Raw genomic sequence first — 22,763 nt, forward strand, 5'->3', positions numbered from 1 at the left:
GTCTGCCTATGCCTCTGGAGGGACGTCGTGCCTCTTTACAACCTAATTTAGCATGCTTCAGTCTGTGTTTCCATGCCAACCCCACTAGGTCAACCAATGAGAGGCTGCGGATGTGAAGGGGGCGGGGTTTCAGACATGAGTGCCTTAATGAGCACAATCACAATATACATGCAAGTAAGACCGGTGATTACCTAATACATTTTTTTAAATTAAGGTTTAAGAATTATTCTCATATAATTATCTTGCTGCTCCGTAATTGTAAATAAATTATTTAATTATTATACATTATTAACTTGTTTTGTGCACTGTAATAGGTAAGTTGAATTTAAGGAGAAAAAAGAGAATAATTAATGTTCTATGAGATAATTTTCTGATACACTGGGAGCTGATGAAAAAGCATGAAATGCAACAGTAATAGTGGAATTTTTATCAAGGTAATTTTAAGACAAATAAAAGCATTGTAGATATCTGTTTAAAACATCTCCTTTCACTGCCCTGCAGCAGCTTTTTGCAGCCTTTAATAATAAGGCCATCGATTCCCATGGTGATACATTACGTAACAGTATAAAACTAATGCTCAATAGCCATAAAAACACATCATTTTTTCCTGCTGGGATTCATAAAGCTTCTTTTCATCTGCTCCAACATGCAAAGCAGAAGGCAAGAGGCCGTCTATGCCCCAACGTTTAACTTGACCAGACCAGGAGACACGATGTTAAACAAAGTAATCATAACATTTCACAAATACGACTCATAATCAAAATTATTTATTCTTATTCATATTGTAACAGTACAAATGACAATTATAAAAACCTGTAGCATAATTTTGATTAAAAGGCCGTGTACACAAAATATAAAATATGAATAGAAAATATATAAAAATGTGGTAAATTGTTTGGTCTCAAAGCTTTGTGTCTCATAGAGTTCAAGGATGAGATGTTAACATGACGGATGTTTGAGTTCACTGAGAAGCATCCAGCACAGGCACCAACTCGTCTGTAACACCGTCAGCTCTGCAGCTGCACATGCACTCTGCAAAAGTGCACTCTGCAAACCCACAGCTGGTGATTATTAATAATCAATACAATCAGTTTGTTGCTAAAAGTCAAAGAATATAAAGACAAATATGTGGATTTAAAACACATTAATAAAGAATTATTAAAATCACTGATGATGATTTCTGTTTTGCTTCTGAAAAGCAAAATCATTATCTTAATATACATGTGCTTATAAATGCACATATACGTATTTGGATCAGTGATGCTGCTCTATTTCTGTGAGTATGGCCCAACCACTCAGAGCATTACGTCATTTCAGTGCAACAACACTGCACTGAGGACCTCTGCTGGTGAAAAAACAGAACGACATGCTTTAGGAACATGTGGGTGACGCAGTACTTGCAGCATCACTGCTGCACAACATGGCTTCATCATATCAGGCCCGCAGCCTCCACTGTAGACAGAGGGAGCTAGCTGAACAGTGCTATGAGTGCAACACAGTACCACTGTTATTTGGGCATAATTTCGACTATTATAAGTAGAATATCAGCCAACGATCATATCAGACATATAATCACAATAATATATATAAAAAGTGCCTATAACCACCTCTCCTTCATTGATTAAGTTTGTGAAGAAAAGCTACATTTTAGACTCAGTGGAATAAAACAAATGCAAACAGAGATGTGTCTGATTTGAAGGAATACTGATGGTGGACATTCAGGCCTGCTCTAAATAAGAAGACAAGACCAGCTTGTGCCGACAGCCAAGCAGCAGCAGTCAAAATGCGTGAGTTATAAATGTAACATAATACACACCTTCTTTTATATTGAATATAAGTGACAATGTAGACATAATCCAAATAAAAATGTGCATTTTTGCAAACACAAATACAGAGGGGATCAAGAAAACCAGAGGTAGAGATGAGGGAAAAAAAGGAAAACCAGAGTTGACAGACCGGCGTCTGAGCGTACCGCAGGTTAGACGTGCAGCAGACGCTGACGAGTTAGAAGCTTCCCTGATTTTCACGAGGAAGGAGAAAGTTTGCAGGAGCTAAATTGATGCAAGATTTTCAGATGCTTCAGCCGCTTAAGGTACATAAACAAATACAAAATGTATAAAATAGCTTAATTATGCAACTTGTATATCGATTCTTATGTTCTGCTATACCTGATTAAATCATAAAGTCTGAGCATGAGTTGTCCTCGTAGGCTACAAATACCTCAAGTGTAAACAAGTTCATTATTTGTTGACCTGATGATCATCCGTCTCAGCTCTACACAGCTCTTTTTGCAGTCGTGGTATTCGTGAAACTCCTCATGTGACACAACATTTTACCGTACACATTTAGTGATCTGTTGGATTAAGTTACACCATGAAATGCATGTGTCCCTCTGCACCAGTTACCATGACATCCATCCAGATACGCATGGCCTCGGGAGACGGAGCCACCATGTAGTACACGCGATCGTGGGTCTTCACACTGAAGGTCAGCGAGGGGTTGGGGCTCTGGGGAGAGGAAGTGAATGTCATTTTGATAAGAGTGAAGTAAAAAGAAGAGGATAGAAAAGAGAGGGAGAAAACAGAAAGATGTCAGTATTCAGAGAAAGCTGGGCATGTGTAGACGGTGAAAAATGCACACTTCCATGCACATTAAGCGACTTACTTTGTGTGCATTCTTCAGATGGTCGTAGTACACCTCCTCTATGGCTTGGAAGTAAATGACTCCTTTCATCTTGGTCTCATGTTTGTCTGCAGCAGAGAGTACAAACAGAACTGTTTATGCAGCGACAGCCCCTGTGATCAAAGCTCGTTCTCAGCATCCAAAGAATCCGGGCAAACTTTATCTCACATTTCAACAGAGAACTGAAAGACTAGAGACACACACCTGCGTAGTAGGTGAGCGTCCTGCGGTTCTGGTCAAAGACAAACCAGCGTTTCTTCCAGGTCTTGATCTTGCCGCCCATTTTGACCAGGAATCCTCGACAGGTTTTATCAGTGATGGCCAGATGGAAGCAGGCATCTGGGTTGTGTCCCGCAGACTCAATGTGGCCGTGAAGATCAAAGTCGTCTTTCCTTACAGGGAGGTAGCGAGTCAGCAGCCGGGACTGTGGGAAAAAGTACACAACAGATGTAAACACCATATTCTTCTTTGTTTGAAGAAGTATTTACCAGCAGATTACACCTTGTCATGAGTTCGTCTGAATACCTGTGATCTCTGTTTCTCCCTGAGCTTCACCTCCCTCTCCACTAGTCTCTGTCTCCTGCTCGTCTCCTCCTGCAGACGTTTCTCCAGCTCCTCTCTTCTTCTTCGCTCCTCCTCCAGAGCCTGCCTGCGCATCTCCATCTCACGCTCCTGCACACATGCCACACAGTCCACATGAAACGCACCATTAAACACACAAACATCCATACACACATCGGTTAGGGTTGGCACATTACCCGATGCTCGAGGAGCCTCTGCTTCTCTGCCTGGGCCTCTCGGAGTAAACGCTCCATCTCCTCGATCTTCACCATATTGGACATACTGGCGCTGATAGGAAAGGAAAAACATTAGTTGCAAAACACATGAAGGGAAGACGCTCATATATCAACAAAAACAAAACAAATGAAGGTTAAAAACACTTTAATAATCTTAAAAAGGATTAATATATAAGCTAGATATGTGGATATGTCATCTGACACAAACACAGAGCATCACAGCCTCCTAAAATTCCAAAAGCATTTCCTCCGTCTGCTTGATCTCCATCCTCCGCAGCCTTTATGCTCCCAATTCTTTGCTAAAAATACCACTCCCTTTCTTTTGCTCTATCTCGACTTTTCAAAGCCGTCTTTCATCTGCATGCGTCGTGGTGCCTCTCTGACCTGGAGATGTTGTCTGGGGAGCAGGCGGAGAAGCTGGTCTCCAGGCTGTCGGAGCTGTCCACGCTGACGGTGTCCGACGCCTGGCTGTTGTCCGGGTACGTGAAGGAGTCCAGGAACACGTTTGGCTCGGAGACCATCCTGCTGCAAAAATCGCTTCTCCTCTGTCTGTCTTCGTTCATGTGTGCGTGGCTGTTGCCTGCTGACAGAGGAGAATATTACGGTAACATGCTTTTCAAACAAAGTATGACAAGACTTAATACACCAGCAGGCCTCTTGAAACCTCATTACACATATCTCATGAATTAGGCACAGTTTAGAGCTGTCATAACCAATGAAAAAACTGTCTATAAGTTACATGTTTGTTGCCTGGAAATCACAAATTCCTATCTAATAAAATGTAGTCTCAGTCTTTGATGTGAGATTTGTACTAAACGTGGCTCCCTCTGTTTTGTGCCACTTACTATTGCATCACATTTTCTGACTTCAATAAGCCTCAGGTTTAAAGATATTCACACACAGTACACTACGCTTGACGCAGACACGAATCGACAGTCTGCCACTCTGACTCACTCTTGGGCCGGTGGCGGACGTTCAGGTCCCGGGGGGAGAAGCTGAATCCTGGTGGGACCATGCTGCCACAGCTGGAGCTCTGGGACAGAGGCAGGTGGGCCTGAGGAGGAGACAGCAGCACACGTAATGTTCAGGACAACCTTCACACAGCTACAAAACTTCTCTCACAGGCTAAGCACTGAGTCAGGCTGAAACTGAGCATTCCTGTCTGGGTGGATCGTTCTCTGGGGACAGAAAGTTCTAGATAGAAGTAATGAGGGCAGTGAAATCCCCTGTTTACAGTCCAATTCTGGCATTTTTAAACAGATGTGGTAATGCTTTCTTTAAACTTTTCAAGCTTTTAAAATCGGGGTTCATCTTGGAGTAAAGCCTGTACTGCAGAACAAATACTAATGGTTCTTGAGAGATCAGTCAGAGCTGATTAGAAGCACCCTTTTCTCCTAGTTTGATCCCACTATATCAAACGTTTAATGTCTGCTAAGATTAAAATGTAATGACCTTGGGAGGCAGCGTGCGTCCCAGGGATCTGCCATAAGAGTTGAGGAGTTGCTGGCTCCTCTTATGAGACAGGCCGTCACTTTGGAGGGAAGAGTTTTCTTTGCTGCCGCTTCTTCTTCTTTCTTTCAAAGACTGCAAGTGCTGCAGCGGCGGCCACAGAAATCAGAGGAATCAAGATGAAAGAACGGGATAACACAGTCATTAGTCTTTCACTGTGTGTGATGCCGTGTTTAAAGACACGGGAGAACTCTGGAAAAATAAAGTATTGTAATGATTTTAACTACCTCTGTGATGGCTGCAGGGTTGTTAGTGAAGCTCTGCCCCTCAGACAACTCTGCATACTTTCCTTCCAATGACGCCAGTTTCTCTCTCTCCTGCACGCATCAGGACGGGATCATGAAGTAAATACAATTAAATATTTACAACATCAGCGTGCAAAGAGCTTCCTTACCTTCTGAAGCATGACGAGCAAATTGTTTTTCTCTCTCTGGAAATTCTCTCTCTCCTGCTGAGCCTGTAAGGTGATCTGTGACGACTGTTTCTTCAGCGTCATGAGCCTTTCCTGAGAGGATAAGAAACAATTTCACTGCTTACAATCCCAAAACATCATATGAAGCAAAGCAGTAGAGTCACATTAGCAGATATTGCAGTGGTGTTTTATTACGAAGCAGCAGCAGAGTGAACAAAAGCAAATTCTTATTTTGGGTGTTTTTCATTCTTCACACATTAATCTAACACCCTCAGCCTCTCTCTGCCCTCAATCAAAAAATACATAAATTATCTTTGTCTCTATTAGTATGCAAATATTTTTTCATGCTTACCATTGTTGGTATTGTTGTTTCTTGTAATTAGTTCATGCTTTGTGCTGCAAATCGCACAATTTTGCAGCCTTATTTTCATGCACAACCTGTAGTAAGATTAATGACAACAGACCACAATGTAGTGACTGAAAAAAGCCAGAAAAGGAATTCTAAAATGATCACCGCTATGTTTTATGTCAAACAATCGGACAGATCGGGGCGCCGGTTTAGCTCAGCGGTTAAATCGTGCGTCCCACATACAGAGGCCACAGTCCTCGATGCGGCGGCCTCGGGTTCCTCAACTCCCACCCTCGGCCCTTTGCTTCATGTTATCCCCACTCTCTGCTACCTGTTTCCAACACTGTCCCCTGTCTATCTCTCAATAAAGAGAAGAAAGGCCAAGACCATAAATAACTGCACAGATTAAGGTCACCTTAATAAATAAAAATGAACTGAAAAGCACCCTTCAGATCTTGTCAAGAATGTTTTTGCCTTAATTATATAGGACAGCTCAAGAGAGACAGGAAATATGGGGAGAAGAGAGTTACAATGTTACAATTTCATTTCAAAGTGGGGACTGACATGCAGCGAGGGGCTGGGGGCGGGAGTCAAGCCTGTGGCTGCTTCGTCGAGGGCTGTACGGGGCGCCTGCTCTACTGACTGAGCTAAACCAGCGCCCCAAATTAGGTAACTTTTAGATGGTTTTGTTATAATGCCATAAAAAATTCCACAGTAATAATTATACTGTCGATATTTCTGGCTGAAAATAAGACATTTTTAAGTGATGCGGTGCCAGCATTAACAGCAGTGTCTAACATGCACGACAGGCTGCATGCACACATACACACAAAACCTCACTGGCTGCCCACCTTGCGTGTGACGGAGAGACGCTGACACTCGGCGATCTCTCGCAGCAGCTCTTGGCTCTGGTTCTCTTTTTCCTCCCCCTGATTAATTTCTCTCTCCAGCTTCTGAAACTCTAAATCCTCCAGACTCTTGGTCTGTTCCCCGGCCTCCTGAGACACAGCACAGACACAAAATGATGAGCTGGAAATATATGAGAATACACTGTTTATGAATTGGATGCAGGGATGAGCTATGACTTTAAAAAGACGAATCAATTAATTAAAACTGTATTGAATGCTTAGAAACATTTCAGATTGAAGCGTTTAACCGGCCATCTGCCTTATAAAATATGAATGCTTTAGTGATGTAATAAGTGTTACATTTCATGTCCTTCCAACTGATGTCAGGTTTCAGGTGATTTTACTTTTCCACTAAATTGGAGTCAGATTGTTTTCACACATGTTAACTATTTGGGCCCCTTCCCACATACGGGTCTAAAGGACACCAGGAGAGAGACAGAAGTTGTAAATGTGAGACAGGAAGTAAAGCAAGAGATCCAGGATTACAGAGAACAAGGTCAAGAAGGATAAAAACAGACTGTACAGGTGAATAATGAGAACTAAGGTGTTTCTTGTGGGCTCAAGGTGAACACGAGCTAATTTGGAGAAGACAGAACAAGCTGTCGTGTAGTATCCAGTGCAGTTGGTTTACGTGCTCGGCCAAGTGGTTTATCACAGGAATTCTGACACAGAGATCAGCTAACAGGTCAGTCAGACATGTCTTTACATTTCAGCTTTTAGCTTTCTGTTGCATATTTGGACGCAGGGACGCAGGGTGTTTTAGAGGCTTCTCGTCAGATCCAATTTGTGATGACCCCCTTAGTCTGGGGTTGAAAGCATTTCCTCTTGGAAACAAGATTTGTATATTTGGCTTTAAAGGAGATGTAACTGAATCCATTTCAGAGGAAGCTGTGGTTGGACTAAACCGAACCACTTGAGCCGTGTCAATGCAGTAACTCTTGATAAATGATTATTAGTCTCCGGCCACTGAGTGCCAACTTTCTAATAAAGGGCAAAGTAGTTAAGGTGAATACGTCTGTCTACAAAAGCCTTCACCATTTGATCCTATCTTACCTGCGACTTCTCTGTGTGGCTCGTCTTCTCACTACTGTGAATCTTTTCCTTAAGTTGGTCCAGAAGCTGCTTTTCCCTCTGCAGCTGGGACACCTCAGACTCCTGCTCCCCCTCCAGCAGAGCTAGCTCCACCTCCATCTGCAGGAAACAGCAACTCAGAGTAAAATAACCCTCCGTAGAAATGTATTGTACACATAAAATAGACCTTAATGAAGCAGATAAATTGAGCAGAATCACTACAGGCACAAACATCTAGGACTGATTAGTTTATCTTAAAGGAGAGATCAGAACAAACACCGTCAAGCTGCTCTGGTGCCAGTTGTGTATATATTCTGCACTGTGCTGTGATGCGCTGTGTACCTCTCGGACCGACTCCTCCATCTGGTTGTCCAGGTCTTTGATCTTCTGCTCCAGCTCCTCTATGTTGTTTAGAACTTGGATCCTCTCCTCTTCTATATGCGTTACTTCCTGCTTCAGCTGCGCGCTCTCCAAAGCCTGCAGTGACATCAGGAATGCAAATAAATGCTCGGCTCTACAGGAGACTTTACATCAGTTAAAGAAACGCACAAACCTGCTGCACATTAAAGTCTCCATCGTGAAGTTTACTGGCAGCAGACTCTCTTTGGTGATTGCATTTTCGATCAGAGAGTTTATATAACACGGGGAACTAATTTTTTCCATGCGTACAGTAAGTTGTAAGAGTAATTTGCCAGCCAGTAGATCACTTTTTCTGAATTTGATGACAGCAGCTGCTGTTTTGTATCCTCCGAAGCTGGATCGCTGACAACAGGATTCTTTTCCCCTCTGTGTAATGGAAATCTGTATCAGTGCACTCCGCTGCCAAAGTCCTCCCTCGTCTTTTAAACTACAAACGTCCATTCATGCTCATTCATACGTGGGTGCAGTTTAGAGATCCTGTATTAGACGATAGTCTTCCTTTTAGGAGCTTGTTTTTGTGGCCAGCAGCTCGAGGATTTATAGTTTCCCTGGCTGCATGCACCGCTGTGAGGAATGCAGGAGATGGAGGAGACGTATTTAGAGTGTGTAAACTGCTGTCACAATTGACACATTGCAGAAATGATGGCCTCAGTCGGAAAGCTATTTTTTTTTATAAACTCCGCGGGCGTTTTAAATTGTGTCTGTCACATTATAAACATTGGTTAATTACCTGTGTTGATGTGTTAACTACATTTTCCCTTTCACAAGGTCTTCTCCATCGTTTCAACCTCGGTGTAAAGTTCAAAACATCTGGAAAAACGCATGCCTCTCGTACACACACGCATTCTTCCACTCGCACAGAACCAGCGCACACTGCACACACACACACTAATTCTCCCTGGGATAAAGTCATTTCCTGTTCCCCCCCATCCTTTAAGAGTTTGAATGGCTGAGTGCTGAAACAAAACGAGGACTCCTTCATTAAAACCAGACACACCACGAGGTCGCTCGGGAGTGGAAAAAAGCTTTTACAGAGACAGTGGGACTCTGGAATGAGACAGCAGAGGAGGATCATATCGCAGTGTTTGACTCGTTTGATGTATAATTTACGTGCTTTTAACTGCGACACATTGAAAAATCTGATGAGAGAAAAGATGAGATGAATTAAAGGACCATCAAAGCTGTGAGTGGGGTCTTGTGCAACGCTGAATCCCCTGTTTATGCGTCTGAACAACCCACATAAACAGGAAATGTACAAACTGCAGGCACTCAGTGTACGTCTGACTAAAAGCCCAATGATTTGACTGAATCTATGTCGGATGTTTATGCGTGTTGAATAATACTGTAGAAAACACACTGTATGCAATCACCACGCCATCGATGTGCTGTCAGCGTGTGACTCAGAGTCTGAGAGAGATTCAAGCCACACAATATTCAGCCAGACAAATCCAGCTGAAACCAAATTGAATTTTCGTTGTTTATATCATGATTAAGTTCTTCTGACCACTTTAACCTCTTCAATCCCTCTGGCTGTTGCTAAAAATATGATATAAAACACATAAAAGGCATCGATATAAGATTAGGAAAATATCAGATGACTTGAACATAATTTTATAAACATTTCTCCAATAGCTCACACACACACACACACACACACACACACACACACACACACACACGCACACACTGACTCATTCGGTCTGGAATTTGTTATCGGCACTTGATTTTATAATAATAAAGGGAAATACAAAGTAACCTGGAAGTGGAAAGCGTTTAACCTGATATCACATCAGGTAAACAAACAAAGATCAACAAGCTATCAGCAGTCTGATAAACTGCATTCCACAGGAGGGGTGTGTCCCATTAGTGTCGCAGCTCAGTCCTCCCTTTACACACTGAAACAATCAAGCTGAAGCAGAAAGAAGCTGCGAGGCGGTGAAAAGGACTGTTGTTTCCTTCTTTATCAAAAGCATTCAGTCCAGATGATACAGCCTTGTCAGCACCTTTATGTTCTACAGCCGAGCCAGACTGTATATATGAGGGGTGAGTTAAGCCTGTCCAGAAGTGCTTTAAACCTGCATTGTTTCTCATGACCAGCAGGAGGCAGCGCCATAGGTTTCACCCATAGACTGTATAAAAAGGTGGACAACATGACAGCTCCCTAAAAGTGAAGCCAAATCATCTCTATCGCCCCCTGCTGACTGGCTGCAGTATAGGTCATAAAGCCCGCCTCCTCCATGTTAACAGATGGGACATGAGTCAAACTATAAAATCAAAATACACGTCAAATACATTTTTCTCAAACATGGTTTCTGTCATTATAGTTAGTTCTTATCATGCTGATTTATGTCCAAGTGTTCATTTTTCTGACAAGTTTACTTTTAATTAGTAATTTGATGCTGTCAAAACGATGATTGACAGCTCTGTTGACAAATACAGCTCCTGCAGCCGATCTGTTCCTGATAAGCAGAGTGGAGGAGGAACAGAGAGAGGAGACGTAACTAAAACGATCACTGCAGTCGTTGAAGGTTACATATCTGTGAACGTCTGCTTCAGACCAACACAAGAAGCTGTTCTGCTGTTAAATAAGTCGGCGGATCTTTGCTGTTTTTTTTCAGTAAGTGTGTGTTTTGTTTAGCGGAAGTGGCTACGGCGGCGTCACCCGCCGATCTCTACTGCGTAGACTCTGGCTCCAAATGATGCCACCATCGCAAGATGGCAGATGACTTCTTATGTACAGTCTAAGAGCTAGACACGTTAAAATGGGTAAGTATTACCAGGCCTTTTGGACAGCAGACATACTGACTTGTCATAGTAGGAAAAGAACAGATGTTACCAATAACAGTAACATTGGCTGTGTTCATCTCAAGAGTCTCACTACATTATGACCAAGTTACTGTGAGTCAACATGAACAATAATCTGATCCTGAAACTGAAGCAGCTATTAAAGCTGTTATAGAGACAACATTACTGGCGTCATAAAATACCAGTAATGTAAAAGGTGCCACTTGCAGTAAAATATCTACAGAGTAGGAGCTAATGTGTAGCTCTGTGTAGCTTGTTAGCATTTTTTAGCTTATTGTTTTCAGCCAAAAAAGGGCTCTGTTAAATTGTATACTTCACTAAACATATTACTGCATATAGTAGCTAAATACTCAGATATTTGTTATTAAACGTTTTTGAGGCACAAGCAGCCATAAAAAGTAGAATTAATATTGAAGCTACATTTGAAACTCAAGTGTTTGCTAATAGGTTAGCGAGTAGGTCAGCACTGAGGGTTTGTTAGCTTAATAGCTTGATAGCTTATCTTCATGTTATCACCCAGAAAACTAATTAATGCAGCTCAATTCTGTTAAACACAATTTTATCCACAACAAATAATTCAATATAAGCTGTGGTGTTACAGTACTACACATTTTTTAGTGTCCTAGAGGTGTTTTTGGTCGCCTGCAGCTAGGCTAACTTTACTCTTGAGCATATCTGTATTCAGGATTGAGATACTAACCAACCAAATGATAGTAGAATGACAGTTGCCTTCTGTAGTTAATGCTCCCTGGAGTTAATTAACTTTACAATAAATTGAATCACAACTGCAGAACTACATGTAGGTTTCTCCTTTTTTGTTTTGTCCAGCTGTAAAGCACTTTGAGGAGAATTTAAGGCTTTGGGCAAATTCAGGATTGTTCCTCTAATGATTCAATGACACATCCTTCACCAAATCCTTACAGCAACTGAGTTTTAGACTTTTTTTCAGGTCAGGATTTGATTTAATTCCTGCTTCCTTTACATTTGTCAATATTCAATTTCACCCTCCTGACCTGATATTCATGACAATCTGTCAGTAAACATGAATTTGGTTTAACTTACTTTGGCTCTGTGGTGGGTGGAGGGCGAGGGGGCACTGCTGTTCATGCTGACAGCAGGTGAGTGGGACCTGGCCTCTCTGTATCCGCTCTGCTGACGCTGGCTGACCTGCTGCTCCTCAGACAGCTGGAAGTCTCTGCTGGCTTTGGCCCCAAAACAAGAGTCTGGAGCGGTGCTGCTGGGAGAATCAGAAAACACTGACTCATCGTCTGACACCTGCAGCTTCTCCAACTCTTTATTGATCTTCTGCAGGTCCGTGACAGCTGAGCCGGCTGGCTCTCTCTCCACCTGACCCAACCCCGTGCACAGGTTTAAGATGGTCTCTAGACGCTGGCACTCCTGTAGATATGATCCATATTTCATAATGTTAACTGTCAGATTTTCAAACAAGGTGTTAAGGAGTTGTTAAAGTTGTACAGAAGCGGATGAATAATTCAAAAGAAACTCACCAATCTCTGCACTTTCTGCTCCCTGAGTCGCTCATCCCTCTGGTGCTGGTGATAGTCTCTCAGCTCCTCTTTGCCATTCAATGAGCTGATGCTGCCCACCCTCTGTCCTGCACTCAGCCCACCTTTCCCAAAGGACAACCTCCTCTCTCCGAAGCTCAGGTCAAAACCTGTGCCATCCATGTCTACACCCAGAGAGCTCAGAGAGGCCAGGCTGGCCCTCCTGGGAGTGCTGGGCATGCTGGCTGGTACTGTCACGTCAGGCGGCTGCTCCAGTGAGGAAAGACTGCGCCGAGCCCCCGCTGAGCCCACTCCTCTGTGGGAGCCTACTGAGTGGCGTGATGGTAGCGACAGAGCAGGGGGGTCCGCTGCATTGTGAAGCCGTGGCAGAGAGCGGCTGTGCATCCCCAGGCTGTTGAGGGAGCCGGTGGAGTATTTCCTCTGCCGTGAGTCTCCAGCTTTGCCCTGAGCGTACAGCCTGCGGCCCATGCGAGGGCTGGACGGCACGCTGGCTGCTCCACTTTTCACCCTGGGAGAGCGAGGTATGGGCGGCCCATAGGAGAGCAGAGAGCCTCCATCAGCTGTAAGTAGACTGTCTTGTGACTGGTGGCGAGAGTGCGAGTGGCGATGCAAGCCGTTAGGACTCAGCTGTCGTTCACCCTGGCGAGGCGATGGAGGCACGCTGCTGCTGTTCATGTAGGAGAAAGTTCTGGAGGCAGACGGGGGTCTTTCGGTGTTGCTGAGGATAGACAGAGGCCTGGTGGTCTGGGATCCTACAGCTGAAGGCACGTTGAGGTACTTTCGGCTGCACTCAGCTGCCCTCAAACTGGCCTCCAGAGCGCTCTTCCTGCGCTGCAGCGTCTCCATCAGCTCCTGCAGCTCTGCCTTAGAGCGGGAGCCCCTCAGCAGCGTCCCACCCACTGAGCCACTGCTGCTGTGCTCGATCTTCACACAGTCTGATGCATAAAAAGAGAAAAGTTGGCAGAGCATGAAATCCTGTCTCTTTTGGACTCTGTAATAGTGTCAGGTTTAAAGTAACTGCTTTAATAAGCACCAGATCAGCTAACAGGAGTGCTATCACACGTGTGCTGAGTAAGGGGGGGGAAACCAGTGAAGAATGTACGCTCATACGCTTCTGAGCCCAACACAAACATTGGCTCAATCGGTGGTTAAGCTTCTTCTAAAAATGGAAGAATGCTGGTGGACCAAGACAAGCCAGAATGCATCATAGTCTCGACTGCAAGAAAAAACCCAGAGGACACCTTCCACTACGACCCATACGTCTTAGCAAGCAGTGTGAGGACGGTGCCCTGAGTCACGGGTGGCTGGACGGTGAATAAACGCATAATTACAGAGATTATGTGATGTTAAAAGAATGTCTTCTTTGCCATGAGAACTACTTCACACTGGGATTTAAATTCATTCTTTAATATGACAAAAAAACTTGGATCATTAAAGGGGACCAATTCTGCTAATTTCCCTGATCTATATCTTTTTTCTAGGACTCGATTAGAGCAGCTTTACGCAACTTAAATGAAATAAATGATCTTATACTGGCCTCTAATGCAGCTCCTTAGTTCATCCTTTGTCTGAAACAAGCCTGTTTCTTTAAAGCTCCCCACTTAAAGCCCACTTTTTTTTTGATTAGCCGACGTTCCGAAAGCCTGAGAGCATCGCTTCCACTTCTTAATGTTTCCGCAAGAAAACTGTGAGGTAATAACAGCTAAGTAACATAATTTCTCTTTCTTGATTGGAAAAAGGCATCGTGTAAAATACATCCGTAGATGTTTGAACCTGAATCTGATCGGGAGCATGGGAGCGGACAGCATGCACATCTGCAGCAACAAAGATTTCAGCAGGACGTCTCTGATTGTTAAATATAACGTTCATTACCTGCACAATGTGTGACATTATAGTGGATTTAATCTTTAAATCACAATCCGTACGCCCCTGTCAATAATTGTATGTATGGAAGAGATGCTAAACTTCCAACTGAATCAGAAACTTCTGCTTTCAGGAGAAATCAGAATTAATTTCAGTCTGTTTCATAGCCAGTGAAAAACTCCTCACAGGAGCTTTAAACGTCATAGACTACTCATCCAACTATTTTCCACATACAGTGTAGTTTGATTTTGGCTTAGAATAACTCATTATTCAAAACGTGAGCTATGTTTAATGTGAATATCCAACATGGTGAAATTATTTTGCACACCAGAATATAAGAAAAAGCACTGTGTGTCCCCTTTACTTAAGGTCATGGTTGACATTTAAATGTGGGACGATTTAAAACTGGTATCGTCCTCCCTTTTAAAAATAGCTTGAATGTGACTGTACTCTTGTTTAGGCTAATTCTCAACCTTATTATGCAAACATCTAAAAGATAGAACTTAAGCCTATTCCAAAAGGCTAGTTTGTCTAAACCCTAGAAGCCCTTCAAGACTTGAACATGGACTGATAGAAAAAAGAGGAAGTTAACTTTAGTTTACAGTTAGATTCGTACCTGAATGACCCATTTTAAGTGATAGTCTCAAGGATGCCTCTAAATATAAAAAGAGTGATGTCTTACCTGAGCCGTAGCCCAGTGTGGCGACAGAACTCCTTTGAGGCAGCATGCTGTTCATCACACTGATTCAGACGGGGGAAGCAGGATTCAGCTGGGCCCTTTGTACTTTGTTCCCTGAGAGGAAGAGATCATGAGAAACTCTTTAATATTGTACCTCATACATCTTACTGTTATTATTATTATCTGATTTATCCTAATCTCACCATTTGTAATACATATCGGTACAAATCAGTTCAACTTTCCCTCATAACATCCTGCAGTATAATTCAATCACAGTCCCATTTCCAGCCTCGAAACAAAAGATTTTAAGAACATCACAGGAAGTCGAATGCATGCCTTGCGGTCGCTCTTAAAACTCTGCAACAATACCTCGATTCAAGCAGACATTTCAGATGTGCATTTTTAAATGGAAAGAGAAAAAAAAAAAGAACATTTCTTAGGACTAAGTAGGAAAACAGATCTGGAGGAAAGTTTCATGCCTGGCTCAGTCAGTGTTACCAATAAAAGCTGAGTCCCAAAAAGCTGCACTTGATCTTTTAGCCCCCGAGCTCATGACCGGTTCTTGAAAGTATTCCCTCAGAGAGCCAGACTCAGTGAGACAGCGGCCAAAGTTAAAGGTCCAGACTGGACGGGGATCACTTGAGGATCCATGGTTTCCTACAGCTCGTGCTTAAATCATTAGTCCATCATTTCCAAATAGCACTGTATCAATATTTCAGAAACTACACATTTTTCACTTCAATGAGAAAAGACTTTAGCGCGTTGTAGCTTTACAATCTTAACTGTTGCCTCCTTTCACCATCTCATGCTATTATAAATGACTTTTAAATGTAAATGATGAGCATCATTCAGCACAAGAATAAAAGTCTCACTCTCTCCCCTTAGAAAAAAGACAGATAGATGGAATATCACTGAAAAACACATCTTCATGTCCTCACTCTCCAGGTCATATCTCAGAAGGACCACATTGAGTGAGAATATTATTGGTTCCATTGAGGGATTTTAAAGTCAGACGATGCTGTTTCCTGAATCCACAGACAGCACACACACACTAATACACACACGCACAGCAGAGAAAGAGACAGAGATGCCTGATCCAAGATTTCCTCGTCCTGCTGTCTGGAGAGAGAGAGAGGGCCTACAGGAAGTAAGGTATCCTTTTACACAGTCACACAATCAATCAGCATGAGTTCATTCTCCAGACCTCCTGAAAAAAGGGGGAAAAAACCCACAGCCCCATGTCAGGAGAGAGAGATTTTACTGCATCAGCCAGACTACAGGCCGGCAGGATCATAAACACAGAGAGATGTAAACAGCTGGAGGAGTGGACACGGATAAAATGCTCTCAAGATAAATACTTTCTGGTTGTGAAAGGCTGAAACCGCTGTAACCTTGAGTCTTTCTAGACAGACACAATATTTCAGAGGTGAAAAAGGAAATTTGCTTTAAAATCAATCAGACCAACAACGAATGATTATTTTCACTTTGATTAATCTTCGTTTTACTTTACAAAACATTTGGTCAAAAAGTTTCAGAAAATGGTGACGTATACCTGCTCTAATTTCCAGTCCATGGAGTCTGTAGTTAATTTGACCCAACACCCAGTACTCAGGTTACAATGACATAAAAGGAAAGGGACAAAACATGTGAAATGCTTTTGACTCATCAACTCATTTGTTCAGCTCTGAAGTCATTACTCTGATCCGACAGGCTCGCATACTGTCCCATAAACACACACATAAAGATGAAGTCAGCAGTTTGAAGTCTTAATGTTGGCTGTCATCAGCCTGTCTTTGTATTAATGGTTGTGCCATTTTCCAGCTATGTTAAGATACACACTTAGAGTGAACCACCAAAAACCCAGAGAACTATCGAAAACTGAAAACGAAGGAAGTTCACCTTTTGCACATTTCTTGTGCAACAGTTTGAAACATTAACAATTTACCTCAGTTACAAAAAATCACTGCTTTTTCTTGCATTTTTATGCATTCAGCATGATAGTAGGTCTACATATATCAACACAAATGAATGCAGTTTAGCTAATATGTGATTTCATAACGTGCTAATTCAACCTTAACTTTAACGTAAAGTCTGACGTAGCGCTGTGCTAATTAGGCAGAATAAGGTCGCGCGATATCCCCAGAGCATCACTGTTTGTACTAATCAGTACTTCAGCATTTAAAAGCTTACTGAATCGACTTTTGCGTTAAAATTAAACAACTTACGTTAGTTGTCTGTCTCATTCACATAGTTGCTCCCGAGTTTTGTAGCGTGTCTGTTAATGCTGAAGCTGAAGTCCTCTTTCTCCCTCTGTAAGAAAAAGCAGAGTAAAGTCTTCCCATGACAAAGGATCAGACGGGAGACCCTTCTCCCCTTGTCTCCCCTCCCACCTCAACTTTCTTCCCAGGAGGGAGAGAGAGAGAGGGGGGAGTGTTTACTTTCCAGCTGCAGGCGCGGTTGGTGCCCCTCTCTGGTAAGACAGAGAAATGCGTTTAATCATAGAAAAAAAAGCCAGGAGAAAAGAGAGACAGAGATTTTATGACGCTATATTTTAAATCAAATGTGTTTATAGGAATCGATATGTTTCGTCTCCTCAAACGCAAGAGACTTGTTTTTGCTGTAGCTGATTCTGACCTTTGACCTCATGGTGATCAATACACTATCATGTAATCATGATATCATATTCCAGCACGGAGACCCTGGAGTAACTGCAAATCTGTACAAGTCATATGACACTCTAACCTTCTTAGATTGTACCGTCTGCATCTCACATTTTATCTACATCAGTTTTCCTGCGGTCTGGCTGATTTGTTCAGAAAAACAACAAACCTCTCACAGACCAGACTTCCCACAATGTGTGTTTTCTGTGGGAGAAAAAGCAAGAGTAGACATTGCTGCTCAAAGCTGTAAAAAAAAAAGAAAAAGTGTTGACCCTTAGATTGTTGTTTCAGCAGTATGTGAAGGCGGCAGGAGGAGGAGGCCCCATCGCTGTGTTTGAGACTGAGCCAACCTCACTCCCCCTCTGAACAGAGCAGGCAGAGAGTCAAAAACCCCTTACAGTGAGAGACTTTACACGTACAGCAACATGGAGCACATCCAATACTCTGATTATTCTTTCATCTGATAGATCTTCTCCAGCAAACAGCATGTGGGTTTAAAAGCAATAGATAAAACGTAGAGAATAGGGTGAGAGGAAGAATGAATGAAAAGCTACATTGGAAAAATCCCCTAAAAATCTTGAACCATCACGCATAAAAACTCCAATTACATCATTGGGAGGGGGCTGTGGAGTGTAGCCGGGACCAGATGATTACTTCCAGACATGGAGCCGGGGTCTTTGTCATTAAAGCACACACACACACACATAACTCTGTCTGCCTCTCTCGCGTTTTTTACAAATTCAGGAAGGTAAAATGACAAATGTAAATCTCACGAGGTTCTCATTTGAAAACTGGGACACTTTAAATTTACTGCCAACACAAAAATTTAATTGTCATAGAGCGCTGGAACGTTACTGCGCTTCCTGAGCAACGAAGGATGGAAAAAAGGTCACAATTGAAACCAACATTTGGTACGTGTGTGTGTGTGTGCATTTTTTAAAAACTACAGACTGAAACCATGTGTGGAGTGATTCGAGAGTCTGAGTGAAGGCCGTGGAAAAAGTGGGGAAGCGGGGAGGACGATGGAGGAAAAATCGGTGTCAGATTGTGGGAGTGGGTGTGTGATGATGATCAACTCTTGTAATTGTCGGGAGGTCTGACTCACAGTGCGAGAAGTCTCGAGTGTCTCACCCAATCACAAGAGGCCAAAGTCATTATGCAGTTTTTGTTGCTTGATGTTTGTTTTCTTCCAGCTGAACGTCGGCCGTGTGGACTCATCTTCCACTTTAAATAACAGAAGAAAATGTGTGAATATCGCACTGTGCTTCTGCACTCGGATACTTTGTCCCAGTAGCTCAAAGCTTAACCCCAATATCAACCTTCACACACCTGATCTTCTCCAATAGAAAGATGTGTACTTACTGACCACTAATGACCAGTCCCAAAGCGCTTTTGTGGACTCACCCTGCAGTCCACTTCCTTAATTAGGCCTTAATGTGGACATCGCCCACATCACAGCTGTGCGAAGGGTTTATCTTGATCACTAGATTCAGTTTAATTAGAAAATTGGCCACACGTCCACTCCAAACCGCAGAATAAGAAGATTGAGTCTTTGTTATGTCAGTGAGCCTGTAATTATACAGCTGGGGTAAAGTGCAGGCAGTTGTTGAGACATCCTCGAGTCGTGTCATGTGTGGTCAGATCATTTAATTATGTCCCTGACTGGAGTAGCAAATTTGTCCAAAATCTAAATCAAACTTGAGTCCATTGTTCACATGAACATATTTGGTTGCAAGTTATTTAATCTTAGTAAGCAAGAAAGAAAAATAGAAGAAAGAAGCCTTGGCCTGCTCCGGTTAACTATCCCAGGTGCATGCTGGTCCTCAGAGGTGAGAAATAATTAGTACAAATACTTCCTGTGCTGAAGAAGTTTCAGGTATCGGTACTTTACTTTTACCTCCTGCATTTTAGCACAAATATCTGCACTTTCTTTCCTTCCTGGTCATGTTCAAAACAAGCTTGAGCTTCAATGCATTTAAAGAGAGTTATATATTTTGCATCAAGACAAATTTTCAACCTAAAAAGATGAAACATTAACACAAAGAAAAGTCTATTGGTGAATACCTCAGTGCACTTCAGGCACAACGTCATAAATTAGTCGCCTCGAATTACAGCATTACACATTATGGCAGTGTAAGATATAGGAAATACTGCTTGGACGGTACAGTGCTGTTTCTGCAGGCTGATGCACATGCTGACTGACATTATAAATATTTGCACATCCTCGAGGACAGGATGACAACAGCTGACGTAAGTGGGAGGAAACTCCTTGGAGACATAGTCATGCAATCTGAAATGAAGCAGCATGTTTGGTTACATTGCATAATAAGCCTTTATGGAACCCTATAATAAGAAGTCAGATGGAGAAAGTACAGAAAATGTTGCATATGTTTCTATTTATTTTAAGGCAGAAAAACAAGTACAAAGTTAACATTTTTTGCACAGTTTAGGATACAGGGACTGCATACAGATGATGTCCTTTTTTTACAAAAAACGTCCGAATGATCTGGATTGTTTGAAGTAGTTCCTATGTTTCAGAGTATGATCCTCCACTGTTTGTTGCTCGTTCATGTCCAGACTCTTTACATTAAGTTCATGGTATGTAATTCCCAGGCTCAGTGTTCTCATGCCCATCCCTCTCTGGACAGCTCGTTTCCCGCCCGTCATTTCCCTCCTCAGGTGGTCCTGCTGGTTTTTCTTCTCGTTCTATTTTAGTACCTGCTGGTAAATCCTCAGTGCAGTCCTCTGCTGTGTTTGGCACACTGCCCCCGAGTTCACTCTGTGCTTCAAACTGTAGTTGTAGTCTGTTGCATTCGGCTCCAGGTTGTCCGATTATGTATGAGGCTGTTGTGTTTATGTCTTTGTGAGGCACACCTTCAACATAACCTGCTCCATTGTGTCTGTGTGAGGCAGATCGGGGCTCCATCGCTGTATCGGTATGAGGGGAGAAAGACCAGGTATTTAACAGGAGGCAGACACCGACTCGCTGCGTGTGATATTGGGCTGTACTATCAGTGATTATTACATTTGTCTATATTGAACTGAAGTTGTAAGTTGTGTTCAATCATTTAAAACAGATTGTTCATGTTTTTTGTTTGTTAACTGGCAGCATGTGTCGATAATTATATCAGTTTTTGTTGAAATTTGGTTAAAATTTTGACTGTTAGTTCAGAGTTTTTGGTGCAGACAGTGCCCCCATGTGGCCATTTATAAAACACTTACTGTAACATCTTCATCCTGCTCTGCACAAATAAGCAAAATTCAAATGCTTACTTTTACTTTACACCCTAATCAACTAAATACTTTTTTTTTTTTAGATTATTATTATTATTATTTTTTTTTTCTTTATTTACAGGACAGCTGAAGATAGACAGGAAATGTTGGGAGTAGAGTGTAGGGGATGACATGCACCAAATGAACGGCAGACCGGGAGTCGAACCTGCAATCAGTGCGACGAGGACTGTAGCCTCTGTACATGGGGCGCCTGCTCTACCGACTGAGCTAAACAGCGCTCCTAAATACTTTTTTTTACTACATCTTTCATGTTACCATGTAGTTGCAAACAAACTCAGATTGTGAGCAGTCAAATTGTGATATAATCGTGCCAACAGATGCTGCAACAGTACAAAGATAAATCCAAATGTCACAAGTCTGACTCCCCCAATGACAGGCACTCTATATATTTTGTGTGACAGACCCGGATCCAAGTGCACTTTTTTCAGACTTGTAAACAACCTTCTACCATTAAAAACACTTAATCGTTTCTAGTGCAGCTTTGGCAGTGTGAGGGATTTGCACTCTGTGAAAGCCGTCAAAATTATTTACAGCTTTGAACCGCGGAATTATGTTAGGAATAAATCTGATGCATGTAAGTGTCACTCATTTTTCATCGGAAAAGTTTGAATACCTCGCACACTGAATATGTCACGTACCTTTATGCCTCACACACTGAGGGAGAGCTACGGTGATGGTGAACAAGACGAAGGCTGCAGACGCTGCAGTGCTCCACCATGACCTCTGCACACTCTGCTCATCCACATCTGCAGAGCAAACAGGACACATTATCTTTGCTATTTCTATTATTCCTGGATGTATTAAGTTCACATCTTCTCGGAAACAGAACGATCTAATACTCACTTATTGATGAAAGAGTGATGTTTACTCTGGTTTGAACGACGTGTTTGCTCTGCAGGCCTGAGAAGGTGCAAGTGTACGTCCCAGAGTGTTCCTCGATATCCGGCTTGTGAAGAAGAAGAGATCCGTCTCCCAGAAGAAGCAGGTCCGGGTCCAGTGCAGCTTCGACCTCCCACAGGTTAAAGGTGTGTCTGGTTTTTGTGTCATATCTCAGGATGACTGTGGGCTCAGTGGACGAGGTGAAGGTCCAGGTGAGGGCGAAATTCTGGAGACTGTGCGGGGCGATGCACGGGATGGACAGTGCGTGACCCTCTTCAGGATACATCCCCTCTGAAAGATATCAAACATTCACCATTGTGTTGTCTTTGATCATAAATCAACCTCTAACTTTATGTAACCAAACCTCACCTTGGTTTTTCCGTGAGGCAGTCCACAACTGGCTCTTGTCAGCCGATATGAAAGAGCAGAAGTAGGTATAGTTGGAGAGATTACCCAGAATCCTCAGCGTGCTCACTACAGTGAACAGACCCTTGTGGTCTGTGGTTTTGATGGTTATATTTTCCAGAGCTTCCGGGGCAGAGGCGGGGTCCGTGGCCCATGTCACCTGAGGGACGGGGTAGATGTTGTGAGAGGTGCAGGTGACTGCCTCATCAGTCATCTCCATGACAACTGAATGGATGAGAGCTGGAAGAAATCAGGAAAGACACCGGTGTGAGCATTTGATAGGTATGAGATGTGAAGATTGTGCTTATCTGATATACTTTAATGCCCTTTCCACGAGCTATACTGCCTGCTATAGTTAGTGGACAAGGACAGAGCAATTACAGTTTTCGTCAGAATTGAGTCATTAACTGAATATGACTTTTTTTAACTTTTGTTTTATTATGTAAATATATAGCTTCTCAAAATTTCAGGTACCTAAAAACGAGAAGTGAAGTGGGCTATATC

General features: G+C 42.7%; 1 protein-coding gene across 3 annotated transcripts; it reads right to left on the reverse strand.

Annotated features, from left to right (window-relative positions):
- Positions 1–751: 751 nt before the first annotated feature.
- phldb2a (pleckstrin homology-like domain, family B, member 2a) lies at positions 752–17,353 on the reverse strand. Of its 3 annotated transcripts, XM_069676743.1 has the most exons (18): positions 17,247–17,353; positions 16,574–16,599; positions 15,025–15,135; positions 12,462–13,414; positions 12,016–12,351; positions 8,071–8,205; positions 7,711–7,848; positions 6,601–6,747; positions 5,383–5,493; positions 5,216–5,305; positions 4,932–5,072; positions 4,434–4,533; positions 3,864–4,062; positions 3,441–3,531; positions 3,208–3,354; positions 2,887–3,106; positions 2,665–2,750; positions 752–2,507 (listed from the first exon to the last, which is right to left on the reverse strand). In XM_069676743.1, the coding sequence occupies exons 3-18, from the start codon at positions 15,077–15,079 to the stop codon at positions 2,367–2,369; spliced, it is 3,090 nt and encodes a 1,029-aa protein (XP_069532844.1). In that variant the 5' UTR covers positions 15,080–15,135; positions 16,574–16,599; positions 17,247–17,353; the 3' UTR covers positions 752–2,366. The 3 variants fall into 3 exon arrangements, with proteins under 3 accessions (XP_069532844.1, XP_069532853.1, XP_069532836.1); XM_069676752.1 differs by lacking the exon at positions 16,574–16,599 and having other exon boundaries at positions 3,864–4,059; XM_069676735.1 differs by lacking the exon at positions 16,574–16,599.
- Positions 17,354–22,763: the final 5,410 nt, after the last annotated feature.

Source organism: Semicossyphus pulcher, unplaced genomic scaffold, assembly GCF_022749685.1.
Source record: "Semicossyphus pulcher isolate SPU_LCO1_2020_fin unplaced genomic scaffold, fSemPul1.0.p SCAF_10, whole genome shotgun sequence".
Lineage (NCBI taxonomy): Eukaryota > Metazoa > Chordata > Actinopteri > Labriformes > Labridae > Semicossyphus > Semicossyphus pulcher.

Coding starts and splice junctions, on each gene's coding strand:
- phldb2a (XM_069676735.1), bottom strand. CDS start 15,079: ATGAACAGCATGCTGCCTCAAAGGAGTTCTGTCGCCACACTGGGCTAC. Junction 5,494..6,600: donor GTCTCTCCGTCACACGCAAG/GTGGGCAGCCAG, acceptor TTATCCTCTCAG/GAAAGGCTCATGACGCTGAA. Junction 4,534..4,931: donor GACGCACGCTGCCTCCCAAG/GTCATTACATTT, acceptor TCTCCTCCTCAG/GCCCACCTGCCTCTGTCCCA.